Source organism: Vespa crabro, chromosome 3, assembly GCF_910589235.1.
Source record: "Vespa crabro chromosome 3, iyVesCrab1.2, whole genome shotgun sequence".
NCBI classification, from domain to species: domain Eukaryota; kingdom Metazoa; phylum Arthropoda; class Insecta; order Hymenoptera; family Vespidae; genus Vespa; species Vespa crabro.
The window spans coordinates 6,245,373-6,266,088 of NC_060957.1; the positions used below are offsets into that span (position 1 = coordinate 6,245,373).

Here is a 20,716-nt window from a genome sequence, read left to right on the forward strand (position 1 = left end):
TTTTCCTTTGCTCTTCAAACGTGGAAGATGGTCGTTTGAACGTCTTACTAAATTAACTAGGCAAGATTTGTTTACTAACGCTTTCAAAGGCTATACTCGAGGAAGATCGAGAAATGATCGAGAAAAGGTAGAATTTCTTTCCAACCGAACATTATACATACATACGTTTAATTACGAATATTTTTCTTTCGAATTAGGCTTTCGTTGTAAAAAACAAAAAAAAAAGAAGAAGAAAAGAAAGAAGTAAACAATTAATATTACTTCCAACAAAAGTTTCAATCAGAACAATAGAGAAATGAATGTGTTATAGATCGTTACTTGGCAACGTGATATATGTTTATATTCTTCTGTGCCTCGGTCATTGTTGTCTTCTATAACGAGTCAGCAATAGCTATCTCGTAACAGGGTGAACATTGTTCGTAATCAAAGTTTAACACGGTATTATATGTATATAAATCTTTTGCTTTATTTTTATTATATTTGAACTTTTTCTTTTTATGTAAAATAACATGTACTTGATTATACTTATTTCCTTTTGAGATTAACATCGGACTATTTCAAGATTAATGTTAATCACAAAAAAGAAATGAACAATTCGTAAATTTTCTACGCCGAAAGTAACGAAAAAATTAAGTAAAAAAAGAAAAAGAAAGAAAAGAAAACGAAGCAAAATACTAAAAAGAAAAATAACAAAAATAGAGAGAAGTGGTTGCAAAGAGAGTGGAGAATCAGAGTAGTAGCGGGTAATACGGTTGGGATGAGGTAGAAGGGCGGAAACGTGAGTGATAACGAGAGTGATAGTACTTCGGCAAGGAAAAGGGGTGTAGAGGGGTTTGGTGGGGGTGTGACAGCGAGCACGGCAAAGTGACAGTCGAAAGAACGAAGAGGGACGATGAGGAAGAGATGTAGGGTTCGAAGAGACGAGAAGAGAAGAGAAGAGAAGAGAAGAGAAGAGAAGAGAAGAGAAGAGAAGAGAAGAGAAGAGAAGAGAAGAGAACGCGTTGGAAAATGGAATCTCGGGTGTGAGAGAGATAACTGCAGAAGGGAGAAGGGAGAAGGAGAGAAAGAGTGAACCGGAAGAGCGTCAGGTGGAGGAATGAGAAAGATGCCAGTTTCTCTCTCTCTCTCTCTCTTTCTCTCTCTCTTTCTCTCTCTCTCTTTATCTGTGACGGGGTTCTCTTCTTCGTTGTTGCCCGTTTGGCAGTCCGCCAAGGAATCTCTGGAGCGCGACGCTTACCTTTTTCTCTTCTATGGGAGTTCGTTGCTAGTATCGTTATATATGTACACCATCGCGCATATCCGGTCTTCCTGGAAGGCGACTTTTGCTCGATTTCAAGATAGCGATTCTACGTTTTTTACAGTGCAACAATTTTGCAAGACAAATCTTGTAAAATTATCTTCTTAAGATAATTTATGAGAAGATCTTGGAACCAAGTTGATAATCTTATAAGATAAGAAAATGTTGTTTATAAAAATTTCTTGTGAAAAATGATACTTGTTACGTTTGTATTGTATAATCAACGAAACGATCAAGAAAGTAATAGATGGAAGAAAGTTAATGTCCAGTAAACGTCCGTTACTCTAGAAAATCTTAGTTCGTACAAACAACATAACCATAGATCATAATAGTTTGGATGGGTCTCTTGATCGAGAGTGAGTCTGGTGGAAACACGATATCATAATGCATCGAATGCTCGTTAAAGCACCAGAGGTGCATCTCGAATGAAACATAAATGTACATGCAAATAAAACGTAACGTCGTTTAGAGGAGAGAGAGAGAGAGAGAGAGAGAGAGAGAGAGAGAGAGAGGAGACAGAATAAAGAAAACTTAAAGAAGAAGAGAAGGAAAGTAGTATCGTGTTTTTAGAGAGTGAAAGAGAAGGATATTGCTTACTCGATAAATTCGTATCTTTGCGCTCGTAAAACGTAAATGCGTCTCTCCATCTCCCCTCGTTCCTCTCCTCTCTCTCTCTCTCTCTCTCTTTCTCTTTCTCGAGAAGAGACTGAAACTCGGTAAACACTGGCTTGATTAACGATAATGGTAGCACACGACGATTTCCAATACCAGTTTCGCCCTCTCGATCGGTTCGTCGACTCGGTTTGGACAGAAGGGTATCGAAGAGGAGGGTGAGGGTGAGGGTGAGGGGGTTAGTGAGAAGTGTATGTATGGTCTCTCTGTGTGAAGTGTGCCGAGGACAAACCATCGACACATATCGAGCAACGAGCAACGTTGGTTCCGTAATGCATGAACCGTTGAACGTATGTACAACGACCATTCGATGAGCGACGTAATCCCGGGGAATGCGTGCTCGGACATTCTGATTAGTGCTTTACATCTTACGACAATCGAACGACGTGTTATTAATTCTCCATCTTTCTTCGTTCCTTATGCCTTTGATTTTTTCGAAATACAAATACATTGATAATAATATGAGCATTGTATATTAGACAGATTATTCAATATTGATTCTTTTTGAGATTTATAACAAATTTCTAATTAGTATTAACTTTACTTTATTTAAATTTACAAATGAATCGTTAGAACATTTTTAATAGTTAAGCACACATTGACGATGGTTTAACATTTATTTTTATTTCTGATTCGTTACAAACTGTTTACCTTCTTTTTGACTTTATCTCATCAACTGAATTTCTTTTTCTTTAACGAGACAATCTTCCATGAGATACGAAAATATCATCGCTACATCGCAGATAGTGATTTCCCGTGACGTCCCACTTTCTTGCTCGTCGTTAGCGTATACCTAAACTAATTCGTTGCGTCCGTGTATTTAACCAATTCTCTTGCGGATTTGTCGACGACTACTACTTCTACGAATTAGAGTGCATGAGAAGAGAGAGAGAGAGAGAGAGAGAGAGAGAGAGAATTTCTCGATCGAGGTCACGTCATGTGGGAAAAGGAAGAAGAAGCAAAACGACGCTCTCGAGGAGTGCCTCGTAAACTAGGAAGAACGTGAATTCTCTTTCTTTCTCTCTCTCTTTCTCTATCTCTCTATCTATCTATTTATTTGTCTATCTATATCTCTTTCTCTTTATATCCCGCAAATGTATCGTTTTTTTCTTTATGTACGCCAACCAAATGATGGGAAAGCTAAAATGCACTACGAAAGATACTCTCTATAACTTTTTATAACTGTTTTTATCGTTCGTTTCGAAATAATTAAAGTATCTCTTTTAACTTATATAAAGGTTTATATATATATATATATATATATATATATATATATATATATATATATATTCGTGTGATAATTTCTCAAATTACGTGAAAACTTTTTCTATTCATGAGATAATCATAAAATGTATTCTTCAATGAAATTTTTATTGCCATCAGCGTGCAGATTGATAAATCTCTTCAACCCTCCATAACCTCAATTTTTCTATCGTGTCTAGCAAAAAATTATATGTATATCTGATGTGACAGTTATGGTCGAAAATAGATAATATAAACTTTTTATATGAAGTAAAAATTAATTTTGCGTCGCGATAAAATGAGAAAAAACTTAAAAAGTAACGATATATAAGAATACTCGATCTCGAAGTTAAATGGCTTTGTAAAGGGTTAAATTTACAATTAGTATTAGACAGATTACAATGAATATTAAATGAATCGATTAAAGGATGATAAGAAATGATTTCAACTTTGGTTAACTTTTTATCTTAAATATCATTTTAGTTTAAGAAAATTCATCGATACGGAAGTTTCATGTATTGTGTCCTTTTCCTAGCAAGTAAAATTGGATTTAGAAAGTGGAAGAGAAAATTCTTCGTATGTGTTCGCATAGATTTTTGTATCTCACGGGAGGAGAAGGGGTAGAAGAAAAGTCCGAGTTAGGAATAACGCCTAGCCGGCGAGTCTCCACTTTCCTATTTCAGATGCCGCGTTAGAACACACCGAGAAATCTGACAGCAGCAATCTCCGTGCGTCCAAGGAGAAATCTAAGCTCCCCTCGAGTTCAGACGCAATAAGATCCAACAGAGCCTTCGCATTTCGCTGCTCCTCCAACTTTCTTTACGACGACAACGAACTCGTTTTCCCCGTCCGCCAGTTTTCCTTCTTCCACTACTCTTCTTATTCTTGTCTACTTTTATGTTGTTGCTTTCTGAAAATATATATATATATATATATATATATATATATATATATATATCTTGAAATGTTCCTTTAGTTGCCGTTAAAACGATTAGCGAGATAAATTAGAAAGAATTACACAAAAAACATTTTATTTTCATAGATAGTATGTACATAAAGATTGTAACGGAAATTTATGTGATGTTATTGTGCTATCATTGGAAATATTTATTTTAATAATTGATAAGACGAAAATTATTAATGCGATTTCCTTTTATGACACTTCATCAAATTGTAATGTTCAAAGCGATTATTCGAAACTTATCCAAACAATGTTTCTGAAACTGCAATGTCTCGAAGCATTTTGTTTGAAGTTACTAACGTGTTCGGACAATTTCAGAGACAGCGAGATGAGGTTCCTGGTTTCCTCGTATATTATATCCCACTGTCCGTCTCTTTCCGATGTCAACTGGTATCCTATACAAACCATCGTCATTGGCAATATCTCTGGGGTCGCCTCGGCTGGTCGGGTAATGAATGTTTATTAGGACACGATTCGCCGACGGATCACCGTAGACTCGAGACACGATCGATATGACTCGGTCTAGACATTTCTCCTACGAAATAATTGCTTCGAGACTGACCCGACGCCTACCTCTAACACCGCTAGAAGAGAATTATTATACCGGATTAGAAATAACATTTTGCTGATGATAAATCGTTCCCTACGATCGAATTTCGTATCGAAAAACCAAACGTGTTCACTTTACGTTCGGTGAAAAACGTGGAAATACCATGTGGTATGATAAATCCTGATGCTCGAATAAAACAACGAAATCCGGAAGCACAGGAAAAAATAGAAAAAAAAGAAAATAAATAAATAAATAAAAAAAGAAAAAACTAACATCGAGAACGTAATCGTTTGGTAGCACGTAAAAATCCTACTTTGTTTGATGCCTTTGTATGAGTTTAAAAAGTTGAAATTTTATGGATTAACCATTACAACTGATTCAAAAAGCTATTCGGATCATTTACATAGTTAATAAAGGTTCTTCTCCATTGTTATTGATAGTAGTACGCATATGTACTTAAATATATATATATATATATATATATATATATATATATATATACACATACATACATGCGTAAGTACGTACTTTTACAGAGTACGCGCATGCGTGCGTGGCACTTGCATCAAATGTTCGCTATTAGGAACAAGCCGGAAATAGAAGTGGCTGAAGTTTAACTAGCTTCCCTGCGAAATGGTCTCGTTCTCTTCATCAACTCAAACTGTAGGAATTAGCTCCTGGCCTCCGTCCAGATTACTAGAAACGCCTTTAACCGAGAGCAGCAGGCTTTTACTCGTGGATAACGTAGCGAACTTAATATCGTTTATGAAAAAAAAATAAAAACAAACTCTATATTTTCTTCCATATCTTTTTCGATTGTTATCGTTATTATTGTCATTATTATTACTTATTATTATTGTCAAATCGAAATTCGAAAATATGAACGAGATGATAACGTTTATCGTTTCAAATGTACAGCTCCGCTTAATTATTGTGCGAAATCTCATTGGTGTAAGCGATAATCTCAAACGAAAAACGAATTATTCCAATAGGAGAGACTGATATCGATATGGGTACAGATGTGCGAGCATTCAAACGGGATGATTGTACAGTATCCAATAGAAGGGAAATAACTTGAAAATTGCATCGAAAGAATTGATAGGCAAGCCGTTAAATTTGGTTTCGCGGTGAATATTACAGTCACTCGAAATCGACTCTCTTCTATCAAATTTGAAAGAGAGAGAGAGAGAGAGAGTGAGAGAGAGAGAGTGAGAGAGAGAGAGTGAAAGAGAGAGAGAGAGAGATTGAGAGAAAGAGAGAAAGCAAGAGAGACTGAGAAAAAAAGATAGAGAGAGAGAGAGAGAGAAAGAGAGAGAAAGATAGATAGACAGAGAGAGAGAGAGAGAGAGAGAGAGAGAGAGAGAGAGAGAGAGAAAGGCAGAAATTGTTGCGCATGATGACGACGACGGGCAACAGCTACTAGCCGGATCACGAATTTGCACCACGTAACCTGTTTTACGTTAGCGCTTTTGTTCCGTGCGAATCTTATTAGCGACAACCATTTTATAGGGAATCGAGTTAAGCACAGTTTTCTGCATTAATCCTTCCGTTCTTCTCCCCTATCTTTCTCTCTCTCTCTCTTTCTCTCTCTCTCTCTCTCTCTCTCTCTCGCTCTCTCGCTCTCTCGCTCTCTCACTCTCTCACTCTCGTTCTATTTCTATCTCTCATTTTCTCTCTATGTCTATCCATCCTCCATCGTTCGGCACTGAAATACTTTTGGTCGTGTTCTGCGATTACCATATAATGAAGAATATTTTGAATTAAACGATCCGATCGTTTTTCGATGGAATTAATTGATCGAGTTTTACCATCGCGTTAAAAATCAAAATTTTAACAAAATCATTTTCCAAATATATTTTATCTTTCTCTTTTATAAATTAAAATGAATTATTCCAAGGAAATTAATTTTTTGATTTTTTGAAATAAGAACAAATACGAATATTTTATTTCTTTGTTTTTTAATTTAAGCAAAAAAGGCTTTTACGAAGAGTCCTTTTTTCTCTCTATAAAAATTTTGTTGTATAATAGACAAGTTTCACGTTTGATTATGCATATCGAGGTTGATCTCAAACTCTCTCCATCTCTCTCTCACTCACTCTCTTTATTACTATAGGTAACTGAATCTGTATTAATTCTAGGTAGGAATTTCTGTTGTTGGATTACACCAAGAGAGAAAGAGAGATAGATAGAGAATGAGAGAGAGAGAGAGAGAGAGAGTCGGAGAATTCGTAACTCCGAAATTCGTATCCTGGTGTGTTTGCTGGTAGCACGCGGCCGTGTAATTAATGCCCTAATGTTTAAAGTCGAAACGCGGTAATTAGCTGTGAATTTGAGCTAACGTCTGATTAAATTAAATATTCAGCTAATATTTAGCTAACGTTCATGCGCCATTACGAGAATCCTATTGTTAAATGAACGCACGCATTACGTTCATTCCAAAACCGGAAGTATGGATTTTTAATTTTCACGATACTTTATCAATACCGACGTTTTTCAAATAAAAAAAAAATTACATAACTTTTTCTTTACGTACATTTAATTACATATATCTTTTTTTTTTTAGAACCATTGCTTCGTTTTTGTTCTTGAAGAAAAATCGTCGTTCTCTTTCAGAATGAAGAAAATTTTTTTACTTTTCTCCAGCTCTATTTACTACAATGAAGAAAAGAAGAAGACGAAGGAGAGAAAAAGAAGAAGAAAAAGAAGAAAAAAATACGAATGCTAGAAGGGGGTAAAAAAGAAAAAAGAAAATAAAAGTAAAAATAATGGGTGAGTGATAAAAGATAGCGACGATTCGACGAGGAAAAGCAAAGATCGCGTTTACCGTCCACGCGTTTCCCGTCACGATCGGAATCCTCAAGAGAAATTCTCCCCTTTTATTCATCGTCCATATTCCCTCCTTCTTCTCCTTTCATCGATCGGCCAACGCCTCGAATTGTTCCAATGAGCGAGAGCGTTACATCGACTCCCTACGAGGACGAGGACTGTGTGCTCATCCATTCGAATACGATCGCACATCGACTATCTCTTTCTTTCTCTCATAATAGAAAGATAGAGACCCGTAGGCCCGTATAATTTTCCAGAACGACAAATCATTCTCGGAATGATTTTTGTTTGCCAAAGTGAAATTCGCCGGCTCGATTCGTGCGAGATTATATAGGTTGGTGAATACGTAAAAGGGTGAAGAAGGGTGAAGAGGTATAGCTTTGAGAAAAGGGAGAATCGAACGATATCTATCTATCTCTCTCTCTCTCTCTCTCTCTCTCTCTCTCAATCTCTCTCTCCCTCTCCCTTTTTCTCTCTCTCTTTTTTCTTTCACATAGTCATAGCCATTCTCTTTTTTTTCTTCTTTTTCTTCTTTCTCTCTCTCTCTCTCCCTCTGTCTATCTATCTATTTCTCTCGATTACCGCAGGGTAATCGTTTTTACTTTGGAGACTTTAACCGTTCACGCAGCAGTTTCGAGAAGAGAAAAGGAGGTTGAAGAGGAAGAGGGAGAGGAAGCAAAGGACGTTTCATTCATAGCATAGTGGAATTGCCGTCTCGTCTTGGCGACCCACATAGAGAGAGTGAAAGAGAAAGAGAGAGAGAGAGAAAGAGAGAGAGAGAGAGAGAGAGAGACCGTTTCAGCGTGCACTCCAAAAGCATTAATTGCGCGGCGCTAATAAACGACGAGCCCCTATCGTTTTCCCATCTTCCTCGTCGCTCCTGCTTTTCCGGCCTCGTGAATAATTATATGCGAGCGCATTAATGCCACCGCACGAAATGGAGACGGCGTTGCAGCGGCCGATCCTGGGGAGAAACAAACCAACAAGAAAGAGAGAGAGGGAGAGAGACTTTGCTTTGTGTTCCTTCTTGAATACTCGCTATATTCAACCTTATTATTCGAGTTTCAACGTTCAGTATTTAACGTAAGATTGAACAAATAAATAGCTAATTTAATTGAAAATTATATTCAATGAACAAGGAACACATCATAATAGTGATTCATTTATCAGGAATAAATCAATGAAATAGAGAGAAAAAGAGAATATTTTTCATTTGAAGACATTCGTTATATTCAACGTTGTTATTCGAGTCTCGATGTTTGATAATTAATATAAGATTCAACGGATACATAATTAAATTATTTAAAAATCATGAAGAATGAACTAAAAGTACTTTATATTGTATTTGTTGTTCATTAATACTTATGAATGATATAGGATATATATATAGAATAATCGCAGATATGTAACGATTGTTAAGCGTTTTTGAGACAATTTGAAAATACGTTTTATCCGAAGGAGAAGATAAATAAGAGCGAATTACTAAAAGGAAGGAGTGAGAGGTTGCTACCACGTTTGCGATTTGTTTACGAAGCCGCCACCACTACCATCGCCACTACTACTGGCACAAGCAGCCTGCGTAATTTCATTTTAGATAAGAGTCTTAAGCCCCTCACAGAGAATATTTGCATTTTGTCCGTGTATTCATCCGAGTTTGTTTGCTTTATCTTCTAGCTGCACCGTATATTTGTGTAAACTATACTTATTAATTATCGACTACTTGCCCTGCCACGTCTAACTTCTCGCTTTGTACAAACAACGAACGAGAAGAAGAAAGAAGAAATGGTGAGAAAGAGAGAGAAAGAAAGAGAATCGATAGTATTACACTAGGGAAACGCATTTAAAGCGTTTTAGATATTTTATGCGTTAACGAGGACGAAGGAAAACAGATATCGTTACGATCTCGCTCCAACGATATTATTCTACGTTACCAAAACGAAGGGTGAAATAAAATAACATTTTTCAAATTGGATTAGCCTACAATAGTACTCTATCCCGTAGAAAATAAAACATTATCGATGAATACGAAAGATCTTTATAATAAAACCAACTTCATCTACTAAATAGGAATTAAACAAAAAAAAAGGAATAACTAATACTATTAATAATTATGACATTTAATTAATATTATGTATTCACTTATATCCCATATATTCAATTTAGATGTAATATGTATATACATGCATTGCATATGTATGACTATTAATCCTGAAAAATTGGCCCATTGACAATTTCGTTAAGAGGTTAAATTTTCTCATGTAACGATTCGGGATAACTATTCAACCCATCCTGACCGAATTCGTCGCGCACCTGACGCGACCCCAATGAGAACGATAAAAATTCAAAGCACCCTAGGAACAGGAACATCTACGAGCCTAAATAGATCTCCCCCTTTTTAAAAGAGAGAGAAAGAAAGAGAAAGAGAAAGAAAGAAATATAGATAGCTCTAGATAGCCAGATAAAATGAGAGAGACAGTGTGATGGGGTAAGTGGGGGGGTAACAGAAAGGGTGCTCGAGCCGCACATTCGAATATCCTTCGAGCGACGACGTACAATGGAATACCACCCGCATCCAATCGATTTCTCCGAATTCAATTAGTCGCAGCATATTGCCGGCTGCGAATAACCGAACGAGTCCTCTGCCAGCTCGATGACAACGACGACGACGACGACGAGGACGACGACGACGTCATAGCGTCTATCGTCGAACGTTTCCCTGCGTTTACTAGATTTAGTAAGTGTCCAGTTAAACATTCATTCGACGTACGATACGTAACATCAGTCGATAAGCCAGCATTATTTTCGAGCTCTCATTCATTGTGTTCAAAAAGAAAAGTGAAAAAGAATAGTTATAAAAAAAAAGGAAAAGAAAAAAGGAAAGAATAAATAAAACAACAATTACAAATACAATTTCATAAAAATCAGGTTGGATAAAACATAAAACGTAATAAGTAAAAATCATAGAAAAAGAAAAAAGAACAAAAAAAAAAGAAAAAGAGTGAGCAACCCCACTGTGTTTTAAATTCGAAGTTGACGGTGGAAAGTATATGACGGTATACCAAAGGGGGTGGCCTTACAAATCCACCCTGACATGGTGCATATACTAAGCCACGGCGTACAGTTAGAGACAGTAGGTCGACTTATGCGAGCCACGTGCACGTTCCGTTCTAATTTGCTTACGAGCAACGGGGCCTTAAAGTACAATGCGTCGTTGCGTGGGTGAGGGGTGGCAGTAACGGTGGTGGTAGTAGTGGTGAAGAGGGGTAAGAGAGGAGGATCGTACGTGCGTCGATGGCTCTTTCAAACAATGCTAGCCGTGTCCTACTCTTTCGCTTCCTTATTGTTTTACTCCGCTAGAAGAGTAGAGTTCTCGCTATAGAAACGGGCTATTTAAATCAACGGTAAATACACAGAGAGGAAAAGAGAAAGAAAAAAAGAGAGAGAGAGAGAGAAAAAGAGAGAAAGAATGAGACCGGTCCAGGGTATTATTGGGACGCTGACTCCGTTGAGGTAGGTTCCTATGGATCTCCGTTGGATTTTAACTGACGTTAAGGGTCCCACTCTTCTTTGTCAGTCCCTTTTTTTCGGACATTTAACGTCCCTTCGAAGGGAGTTCTTATACATGAGTATACCGATCTCATGGGATAAATACGATAATACTCTTCTTCGATAGAAATTTAAATAGTGGTGTTCTTTTTACATTGGGATATTCTTATAATAGAGAACTGTATGCGAATATATAAAAATATATAAAAAAAAGGTAAAATCTTTTCGTGAGTAGTAATAACGAATAATATTCAATATAAGATAACTTCCCGTTAAAATCCGTCGAACTGAAATTGTTTCAATATGGAATTTTGAGATAAGAACGGGAAAGAAAGTTTTTATCTTTCTCCCTCTCTCTCTTTCTCTCTCTCTCTTTCTCTCTCTCTGTCTCTCTCTTTCTCTCTTCCTTTTTCAGAGTCGAAAAATTTTATTTCATTTTCTCGTTTCGCACTCGTTACGAATATATCCGTATTTAAAGTCTGGTTAAGACATTCGTAGAAAACCTGAGGAAAGTAATGTAATCTTGAAAAGTGAGAAAAGAGGGCTTAAAATTTGCATATATTTTTTAAATATGTGTGCGTTAGAATATTATATTAGGAATATTTATCACGAGTATCGTGGGATACATAATATTTGTATATTTTTTACATTGAGTTGGAAATAAATTTGTTTGATTACATCGAATCTATGGAGAAAGCATCGCGTTATATTGAAATGTTAATCGTTTTATCGTTATTTTATCGATTACATCGAGATCTCCGTGACAGGTAACACAAACCGGTGATCGATTTAAACGAACTAACGTTCGTTTGGCCTCGTTTAATTGATCGCAATTGGCCCTCTCTTTCTATTCGTGTATGATCGCGATCGCATAATCCAAATTCGATCGACGAAGTAAACTCTATTACGATTTCAGGCAGAACTAGAACGAGAGAGAGAGCTATCATAAATTGTGCGCTCAAACTAATGCCGGGGCCGTGCGGATTGAATTGCAATTAATTGGCAGTAACCGGAGTATGATTAAATTACAGCTTATTCGTCACGGCCGAAAACAGCTGCACACCATCGATTAATCACGCTTTAATTAACTTTATTCCGGTTACCGAGAAATGAACTCGAGATCGTCCAAGTTCGACCTTGATATGCATATCGTTGTTTATTATCATTTATACTTCATAATAATTGTAACGCTGACGTATATGAAGAATTTTCGGATATCGTCATTTTCATCGTTAGGACAAAAAGGAGTTATCGAAGTATGTATATATACATATATATGTCTATGTATTATGTACAAATTGTCCAATAATTCAAACAAATTATGCGTCGATAACAATAGATTTGCATTGCAGATTAGAATGACGAGACTTGGAGCATTTAAGGTAGACAAAATGATAAACTTGTTATTGATATACAATACTAGAGACACAACTTTTTTCGCGAATAATTATTCATGTTTGAGGTCTCCGATGCAACAATAAAATTCACGCGGGAAATCACTCAAGCCCTTTCTCTTTCTCCACCGTCCCTTTTTACGCGGGATAACCAAGTTAAAAAAAAAACGAAATCGTCGTCCCGGACTTATCGGATACGATCGATCATTATATTACCGTAATCCGTCTATTACGGACAGTCCTGGGGCTTGTACGTTTTCCGCGTGATTTATTAACACTGACAGACGTCGGGGTCGGTTTATAAGCGACAAATTATTCGCGAATCAAACGTTCAAAAGTATCGAGATTTGATCCATTTTCGGGATGACATATTAACCTCCGGAGTATCAGTCCGATGTCACGTTGGTTCAACCACGCATGTAACGTTGTCTATATGAGATGAATTTAGATAAACTGAGGATATGTGTATATATATATATATATATATATATATATATATATATATATAAACATAAATATGTGTGTGTGTGTGAGTGTGAGTAGTAGAAAATATATACATATATATAGTATAGATAGTCATGATGTAAATTTACAAGCGAGATATCCATTCTATTTTTGAAAATAGAATTCCCGTTAGAATCGATTAATCAAAAGTGTTATATCTTAATTAATATTTTTACTAATATTCAAATATTTAATATTCAAATTATTTGACTAGTGACCAATTAGTTAGTACGAAGTATAAATTTAAGAAAAGAGTAAGGCGATCAATGCAAATTCTCTGTTATTATTCCCACTTTGTCTTTCATCAACGACATAATGTCTTTATAATCACGCCATAAGAATAATAATCGCGAATCGATTCTAATATCATCTTTCAATATAATCTTTAAAACTTACCAACGCGATCTATGTCTTCTTGAGTGAAGTAGTGATGCATAGCTGTTACTGTGGATGGCTTTTCGGTTTGCGGTAGCAATTGAATCACTCGACCGACAGTTTATGGCCGTACGATGATCATCGCGAGCAATACAGTGGTCACTTTGCTCCGCTATTACTCACTTCCATCTCAAACACAACGACGACATCGACCGTTCGCCACTTCCGTTCTGGGATTGTTCCTGCTATTATTTCGGTGACGGCGGTACGCCCGAAATCCGCCGTTGTTGAATACGACGACGAAGATTCGCCGAACGTGCGATTCCGCGTGCGGAAATGAATGGAATTACCCGATTTAAGGGAACGTTCACACCTTCGATAAATCGACTCGGTTCATTGTACTGTTACGACGAAACGTAGTGAATGACGTTCAATTCTGTTTTAATATATCATCGTCATTGTCGAACATCAGAGTTCGTACCATCGATCGATTTCTATATTTTATTTCCATATAAAAAACTCCGTTTGTCGTTTAAAAATTTAATAAAAATAAAAAATGACGAAAGAGATCGAGTTTGGACGTAAACGAAAGAAAAAAAAAAAACACGACTCTCTCCGAAGGACACAACACACGTGACCGATTGTTTACAGTTTGGTTTATTACTTTTTAATTTTTTTTTTTCAACTAGACACGCGTCATCGTCGAAATTTATAGAAATCCATCGAGAGTTTTATACACTTTCGATACTTTTCACTCTTTCTTTCAACCCCCTACCAATTTCCTCCCTCGAACACCCCTCTTCTTCCTCTCTCTCTCCCTCTTTCCCTCTCTCCCTCTTTCCCTCTCTCCCTCTCACTCTTCCTCTTCCTATCCACTCGTGTCTCTATCTCTCTCCCCCCCCCCAAAGATCGAGGACCAGTGGACTGGTCTCCGCGGCGAAGTATCACTCTCTCCCTCTCTCTCTCTCTCTCTCTCTCTCTCTCTCTCACTCCTTTAGTTGACGTGCGCGTCCTGTTCCACGAGTGCGAGTGAGAAGTAGAGACTAGAGAAGTAAAAAAAGGAGATACGAACGGACATACGAACGACGAACGAAGAAACAACAACGAGTAATAGTAAACACTCTGATCCTCCAGATAGGACGACAATCACACGGCGACGTTTAAAACACCCTCGCAATGATAAATTATCAATCGGTAAGGAGGTTAAGAACACAGGAGAATTGTCGCACGAACCGATAAAACGAGCTCGACAACATTGTGGTACAGCGCAGCCGACGCGAGCCGATTCTGCGCAGAGTTCAGTATTCTCGTAGGCGGTTGCACGCTACTCGTGTGTAAGAGAGAAAAAGAGAGAGATAGAGATAGAGATAGATAGAGAGAAAGAGAGAGAGAGAGAGAAAGAGGGTTCGACGGTGGCGCCATCGAAGGATGAACGGACAGAGGGGCGACAACGGAGGGGAGGACATCCTGGTGCCACCTGCACTTCCCTCCTCTTCTTCTCTTTCACTTTCTCTGTCTCGTTCTATCTCTATTTTCGTCTCTCTCTCTCTCTCTCTCTTTCTCTCTCTCTTTCTATCTCTATCTTTCTCTCTTTCTCTCTCTCTTGGTAAGCTCGGCTAACTTCCCCGTTCTCTCGGCAACGCGCCACAGCCGCCTCCACGGCCTGCGGTATCGATTGGCCCAGTTGTCCCTCGTCAGAGCGCGGCGGTCGCTCTAACATCCGAACGCGACCCACCATCACCACTGCCACCTTCTTCCTCGCCATCTTCACCTTCGATCACTCCTCTTCCTTCTCCTCCCTTCTTTTACTATTTCTTCTTCTTCTTCTTCTTCTTCTTCTTCTTCACCCTCTTTCTTTTATCTATAGGTTTATTTTTTAATCATATCCTTTAACTCGTCGTCCAAAACATCTTGTCTACGTTAATACCGATTTCATTTGATAATCGCTATTATTCTGTATTTATCCTATTCGATTCTATTTTTAACTTTATCATTCTTACATTTGAAGTTACTTTATTATCTTTGTACCAAGTTTATTCTGACTGTTATTTCTTACCGTTTCACCGTTTTAATTGACTGTGTATGCTCTCTTCCTATGCATTTTACTCTTTACATTTGCTTTATGTTACTCTAGTTTCTCTTATTATTGTTACTCCATTTTGCGTTTACTTTATACTTATATGTCTCACTTTGGTTTTCGAAGTATTATCTCTTACTATCGCTTATTATATTTTTTAGTTTTCCAAACATGTATCTCTACAGAGACATAGATAAATAATATTTTTCTATTCTTTATCTTGTATTGTTTCTTAAGCTTCCACGATCTTTCCAGATATGACTTTTCTCAATTATTATTATTATTATTATTATTATTATTATTATTATTATTATTATTATTATTATTATTATTATTATTATTATTATTATCGTTATTATCGTTGAGAGATATCGTTTGTTTTGTTATCTACAAATGCATTTTTAGAGTTTACTTCTTATCTCGTGTTTCCCTTTCATCCCTGGCTAATGGTTACTCTCCCCTTCTCTCTTTATTTAATCGTTTTTGGTTTATAGAGAAAGGGAATACGTCGATAGCTACGACTACGAGGACGATGACATCTCTTCGAAAGTGGACTCGAGGATTTTCCGCTTGGTCGCGCCCTATCAAGTCAGATGATCTTTCGATTTCGCGATAGTCCCGAGACGCTGAATGTCGGTTGTGCCCTTCCGCTCGATCGCTGTAAACACTGACCAGTTCTATGCTACTACTATTACTACTACTATCTACTACTACTTCCTTCTCTTTCTTTCTCTCTATCGACTAGTCGACTCATCGATTTCAAACGAAAGAGACAAATTTAAGAAATGTATGTGCGGTCATTTCTTATATAAGGAGAAAGATGTTTGTTTTCTAAGTCTGATCGTAACGGACTATGACTACTTTCGAGAAATTCGAATCAGACAGAAAATATTTGTCGATCGATACATTTATTCTTACGAAGTACAATTAATATAAAAACTATATCATAATTAAAATTGTCATCAATCGGATAAAAAATAATCGATCAAATTTTCGTGCATTCAAATAAATTAATATAAAAATCAATAATCCTTGAAATAAGAAAAAGAAAAAAATAAAAAATAAAAAAAAATAAGATATGAAATAAAAACAGAGAAATATATCGCAATTGTTATGACTACGATAAGAGACTCATATAATAAGAAAGATAATTCTTCATCCGTAGTTATAATAGTAATAATAATAGTACTAATAGTAATAGAAGCAGCAGAAGGTTGTCGTCCGAAGTTCGATAGAAGAAGTTAAAGAATCAAAGATGTACTTTCTCTCATCGCGGAGAGGTGCGTCTAACAACAATAAGAAGACCGGGGAATAACTCGTAGAGGGAATACGACGAAGGGGACGATGTGCTGCTGCTTGCCACGGGTCCATGACTAGTGCGAAACAGAAAACAAGAGGGAGTATAAACGACAAAGGAGCTCGGCATTATTATATGCCGGGGCTTAATGCATGACAATGCCAAGCAGAGTGTCTCTCTCCCTCTCTCTCCTCTCTCTCTCTCTCTCTCTCTCTTTCTCTCTATTTCTGTTTCTCCTTCTCTCTCTTTCGTTCCTGGGTTGTTCCTGCGGGCATTGGCTCAAGCACCGCCACGGGACTGTCGCTTCACAATGCTACGCTAACAAGGTCAGCAATTAATGAATCGTTGGCAATGTGTTGCCAGAAAAATACGTGGACCTGCTGGGACCGATGTATTATTAAGGAGGCGGTTTCTACGCTTTTTTCATCCCTTAACTACTCGTTTCTCTTCGCTCGTTTTTCTTCTTTCTCTCTCTCTCTTTCTCTCTCTTTTTCATTCTTTACCATTCTTTTTTCAAAAATGTAACATGGACCAGTTCATTCGACCGATAATAAAAAAAACTTTTAATTAAAGATAAATTCTTATCGGTGTGTCCATTATATTTATTACACTTTATATCATTGAAATCATTGTACTTGAATAATTATAAAGTTGAAATCGTATTATGATCGAACGTGGAACATGCATTCCTTCTTTTTTTTTTTTACTTCAACTTTAATACTTCTCGGAAAGACGATCGATTCTAAAACGAGGGAACGCGAGTTCGTTCATCCGCGAATGTCGTGTGCCTTGGACGATCGATGTAACGGACGAACGAATCGCGAGGTCGTACCGAGGATCACCAAGGGATATATTTTACGTGGGTTAAGATACGTTTAAAGCGACCAAGTATGAGAATAAATCAAGTTCACTGGGGTCGAAATTTCCTCCGAGTCCTGTTCGGATTCGTCGCGATAGCGTTCATACTATACCATAGACAAATGTATTCTCTGTCTTTCTTTCCGTCTATTTCTATTTCTCTCTTCGTATATTCTTTCCTTTTAATAATTTTCTAAAATTATAAAAAGAGAGAAGGAAAGAAAAAAAAAACATCGTCTTCGATGATATTCCTTTTCTCACTCTCATTATGGAAAGAGATGAAATCGTTGGAAGGTAAAAGAAAACAAAAAAAAAAGAAAAAAAAAGAGTGTATAAAAATCGTCGATTTTTATCTCACGGCCGTTATCTCTTTCACGATATCGTCTCGTTCGAAGGAGTTTGAAGGATGAATCCAATAACGTTCGAAAGCGGAAAACGGCGGATGCGAAATACGCCCGCGGGACGGAAAACGTTTTCCTAAAACAGACCAATGAGCCATCCCCGTTCCACATACATCAGACTCGTCTCTTTGGGGTCCAACGCGTTCGAGTTCGTGTCACCATGAGCTCGTCGTCGTTCTCTCGTGTAACCAGAGCAGCACTACTGCTACTATATATACATGTATACATATATGTATATAGATGTGTAGCTATATAGAACTGTCCATGCATCATATGTTACAGATTGGTTTTAGGCAAAAGAACGGCTCTATGTATAATACCGCGGACGTTTCGAAGTCGGCGAGGGAAATGGTTGGAAAATAACGAAAGTAAAGCGACGACTATCTATTTTCGATCGTATCGCCAACAACCGTGCACAACGCGAGGGCTCGTTCGTACAATTTTTTATCGTTCCAGTCGAGCCGTATCCTAACGCTCCTTTCATGGTTTCAACTAAATAACATTGGAAACCAATCGATCCTTACTCGGTATATCTACGTATTATCCCAAGTCAAGAGAGAAAGAGAGAGAAAGAGAGAGAGAGAGAGAGAGAGAGAGAGAGAGAGAGAGAGAGAGAGAAGAGAGAGAAAGTAGAAAACGAGACGTCGTTTTTATCATAACGAATTTTCTTCCTCATTTTGAATTAAGGTTAAAAAAGAAAATATATACTTATGTAAAGACAGGAATATAGTACGAAATTGATAATGTCTATTTTAATTCATTCTACTCTACTTATCTGGTACATGGTTATCGCATATTTTAATGTCGCCTGATATAATAGTTCTGTAAAAACTTATTTGGAAAATCATGATCGTGTAAGATTCGACAAAGAAGAATGGAAGAATGTGAAGCATATTTTTATACCGGCGACGTGAAGCTTGAAAAATAAAATAGATCGCTCATGCAAAAATAAATCTTTCAATTGTAACAAATATATGGGACTGTTTCCAGAGCACGAAAATGTACCTTTCATTTTAGTAAAAGGAGATGAATGCGAATATTTTGTTATTAATAAATATTTCAATACTATTAAATACGACGTTGAAGATAGGAAAGTAGAGAGACAGAGGGACAGACAGATAGACAGATAGACATAGAAAATGTCTTTGGATTTCCGATGAAATGAATGAACCGTCGACCCTGCATCTCTCATGAATAAGCTTATTTTGTATTTATATAATGCTGAATGAAAAGCAGAGAAACAGTTTACTCGAAAGCGTTTATTAGTTGAACTTGGAGTTTTACGCGTAAAAGAGAGCTTTCGATGCCGCGATAAGAAGTTTTAATGCGATACATATATTTATTACATACAATTTCCAAGTTGGTTTGCTCATAGAAATTCATCGTTATTGATTGTAACAAACATGAAAGATAAATTTAAAAGTAGTGTCAGTAAAAAGCGATCGTTGATCTTGACTCGTTGTCGTTGTCGTCATCGTTGTCTTCGTCTTTTTCGTCTTCTTCGTACATCCACTCTCGACGTTATAATATTTGCAAAGATATGCGTCCCTTTGGAAAGTAAGCCAACGAGGAAGGATACTAAGGATACTAACGGGGGTACCTCCTACATACTCGCTAATTACAGGGGACACGAAATTACATAACTTTCGCGGGACTATATATTCTAATTTGCCTTGATCGTTAAAGGTCGCTTGGTCGGTCGGTCGGTTCGTCGGTCTTTTGGTTGATGCATATTCATCGGGTATTTTTTAACGAGCTTTCGTGCTACAGATTGAGAAGAAGAGGAAGAGAAAAGGCAGAAAGAAAGCTAAGTTATTTAAATAAATCTATAATATACATAATATATATATATATATATATATATATATATATATATATATATATATATATTGTAGTATAGGGGACTCCTTAATGATCCTTTTATTAAATTAATGAGTGAGAGTAGAGCAAATGTTCCCCTGCTTATGTCTGGCGACTCGTTACAATCGGAACATAATGTATCTATGCGGCATCTCCAATTAACGAAGAATGAGAGAAAGAGAGAGAGGGAGAGAGAGAGAAAGAGAACATGTTCGATAAACAATTCGATGGATCGAAATAAACGGCAATTCGTGAAGGAGTGTTTGCTTGTGAGAGTATGATGAGCGCTTATGTGAACATTCACTCGTTATAACACATATAACTATGAGAGCTGGTTTATCGTATAATTGCCTTCGTTATTAACGACTCAACGTCGCTAATTATCTCTCTTTTCTTTTCTTTCTCTATGTCCATTTCTCTTTGTCCACTGCTTTTATCTTTTTCGTTCTCGTTCGGTCAGCCTTTTATCTTCGACAATGCCAATGTATGCTCGAATCCTTTGCAGAAAGAGAGAAAAAATAAAAGAGACAAGAGTAGGAAAGAGAAAAAGAGAGAGAGAGAGAAGGAAAGAAAAGAAAAGAAAAGTAATCTTATAACTTGTAGGATAACGTAACAGTCGAGCAGAGCCAATAGAGCGAGAACACTCGGCATCTGTCCACGCTTTTACGATAGTATATAGGTACGTATGTAGCTATGTATTACATACTTACACATTGATGTTTTCCCATACGATGAAAAACACGCTTTATCGATCTCGCAAAAGTAATTTTCTTCGAGTCCTTGTAGTCACCGCGACTCGTGCAGCACGGGATCGTTTTTATGAAACTTATATTCAGAATAACTTCTAGGGATTGTT

At 37.0% G+C, this 20,716-nt stretch overlaps 1 protein-coding gene across 8 annotated transcripts in view; it reads right to left on the bottom strand.

The window, feature by feature from the left end:
- The window catches only part of LOC124423046 (teneurin-a), a 483,434-nt gene that overhangs the window by 196,677 nt on the left and 266,041 nt on the right, over positions 1-20,716 (bottom strand). Inside the window, exon 1 of one of the 8 annotated variants that reach the window (XM_046960319.1) lies at positions 13,389-13,924. The exons of the other annotated variants lie outside the window; for them this stretch is intronic. Coding sequence (XP_046816275.1) covers positions 13,389-13,428 — 40 coding nt within the window. The 5' untranslated portion in view covers positions 13,429-13,924. Of the gene's footprint in view, positions 1-13,388; positions 13,925-20,716 lie in introns of those variants that run through there. 8 annotated transcript variants of the gene reach the window in all.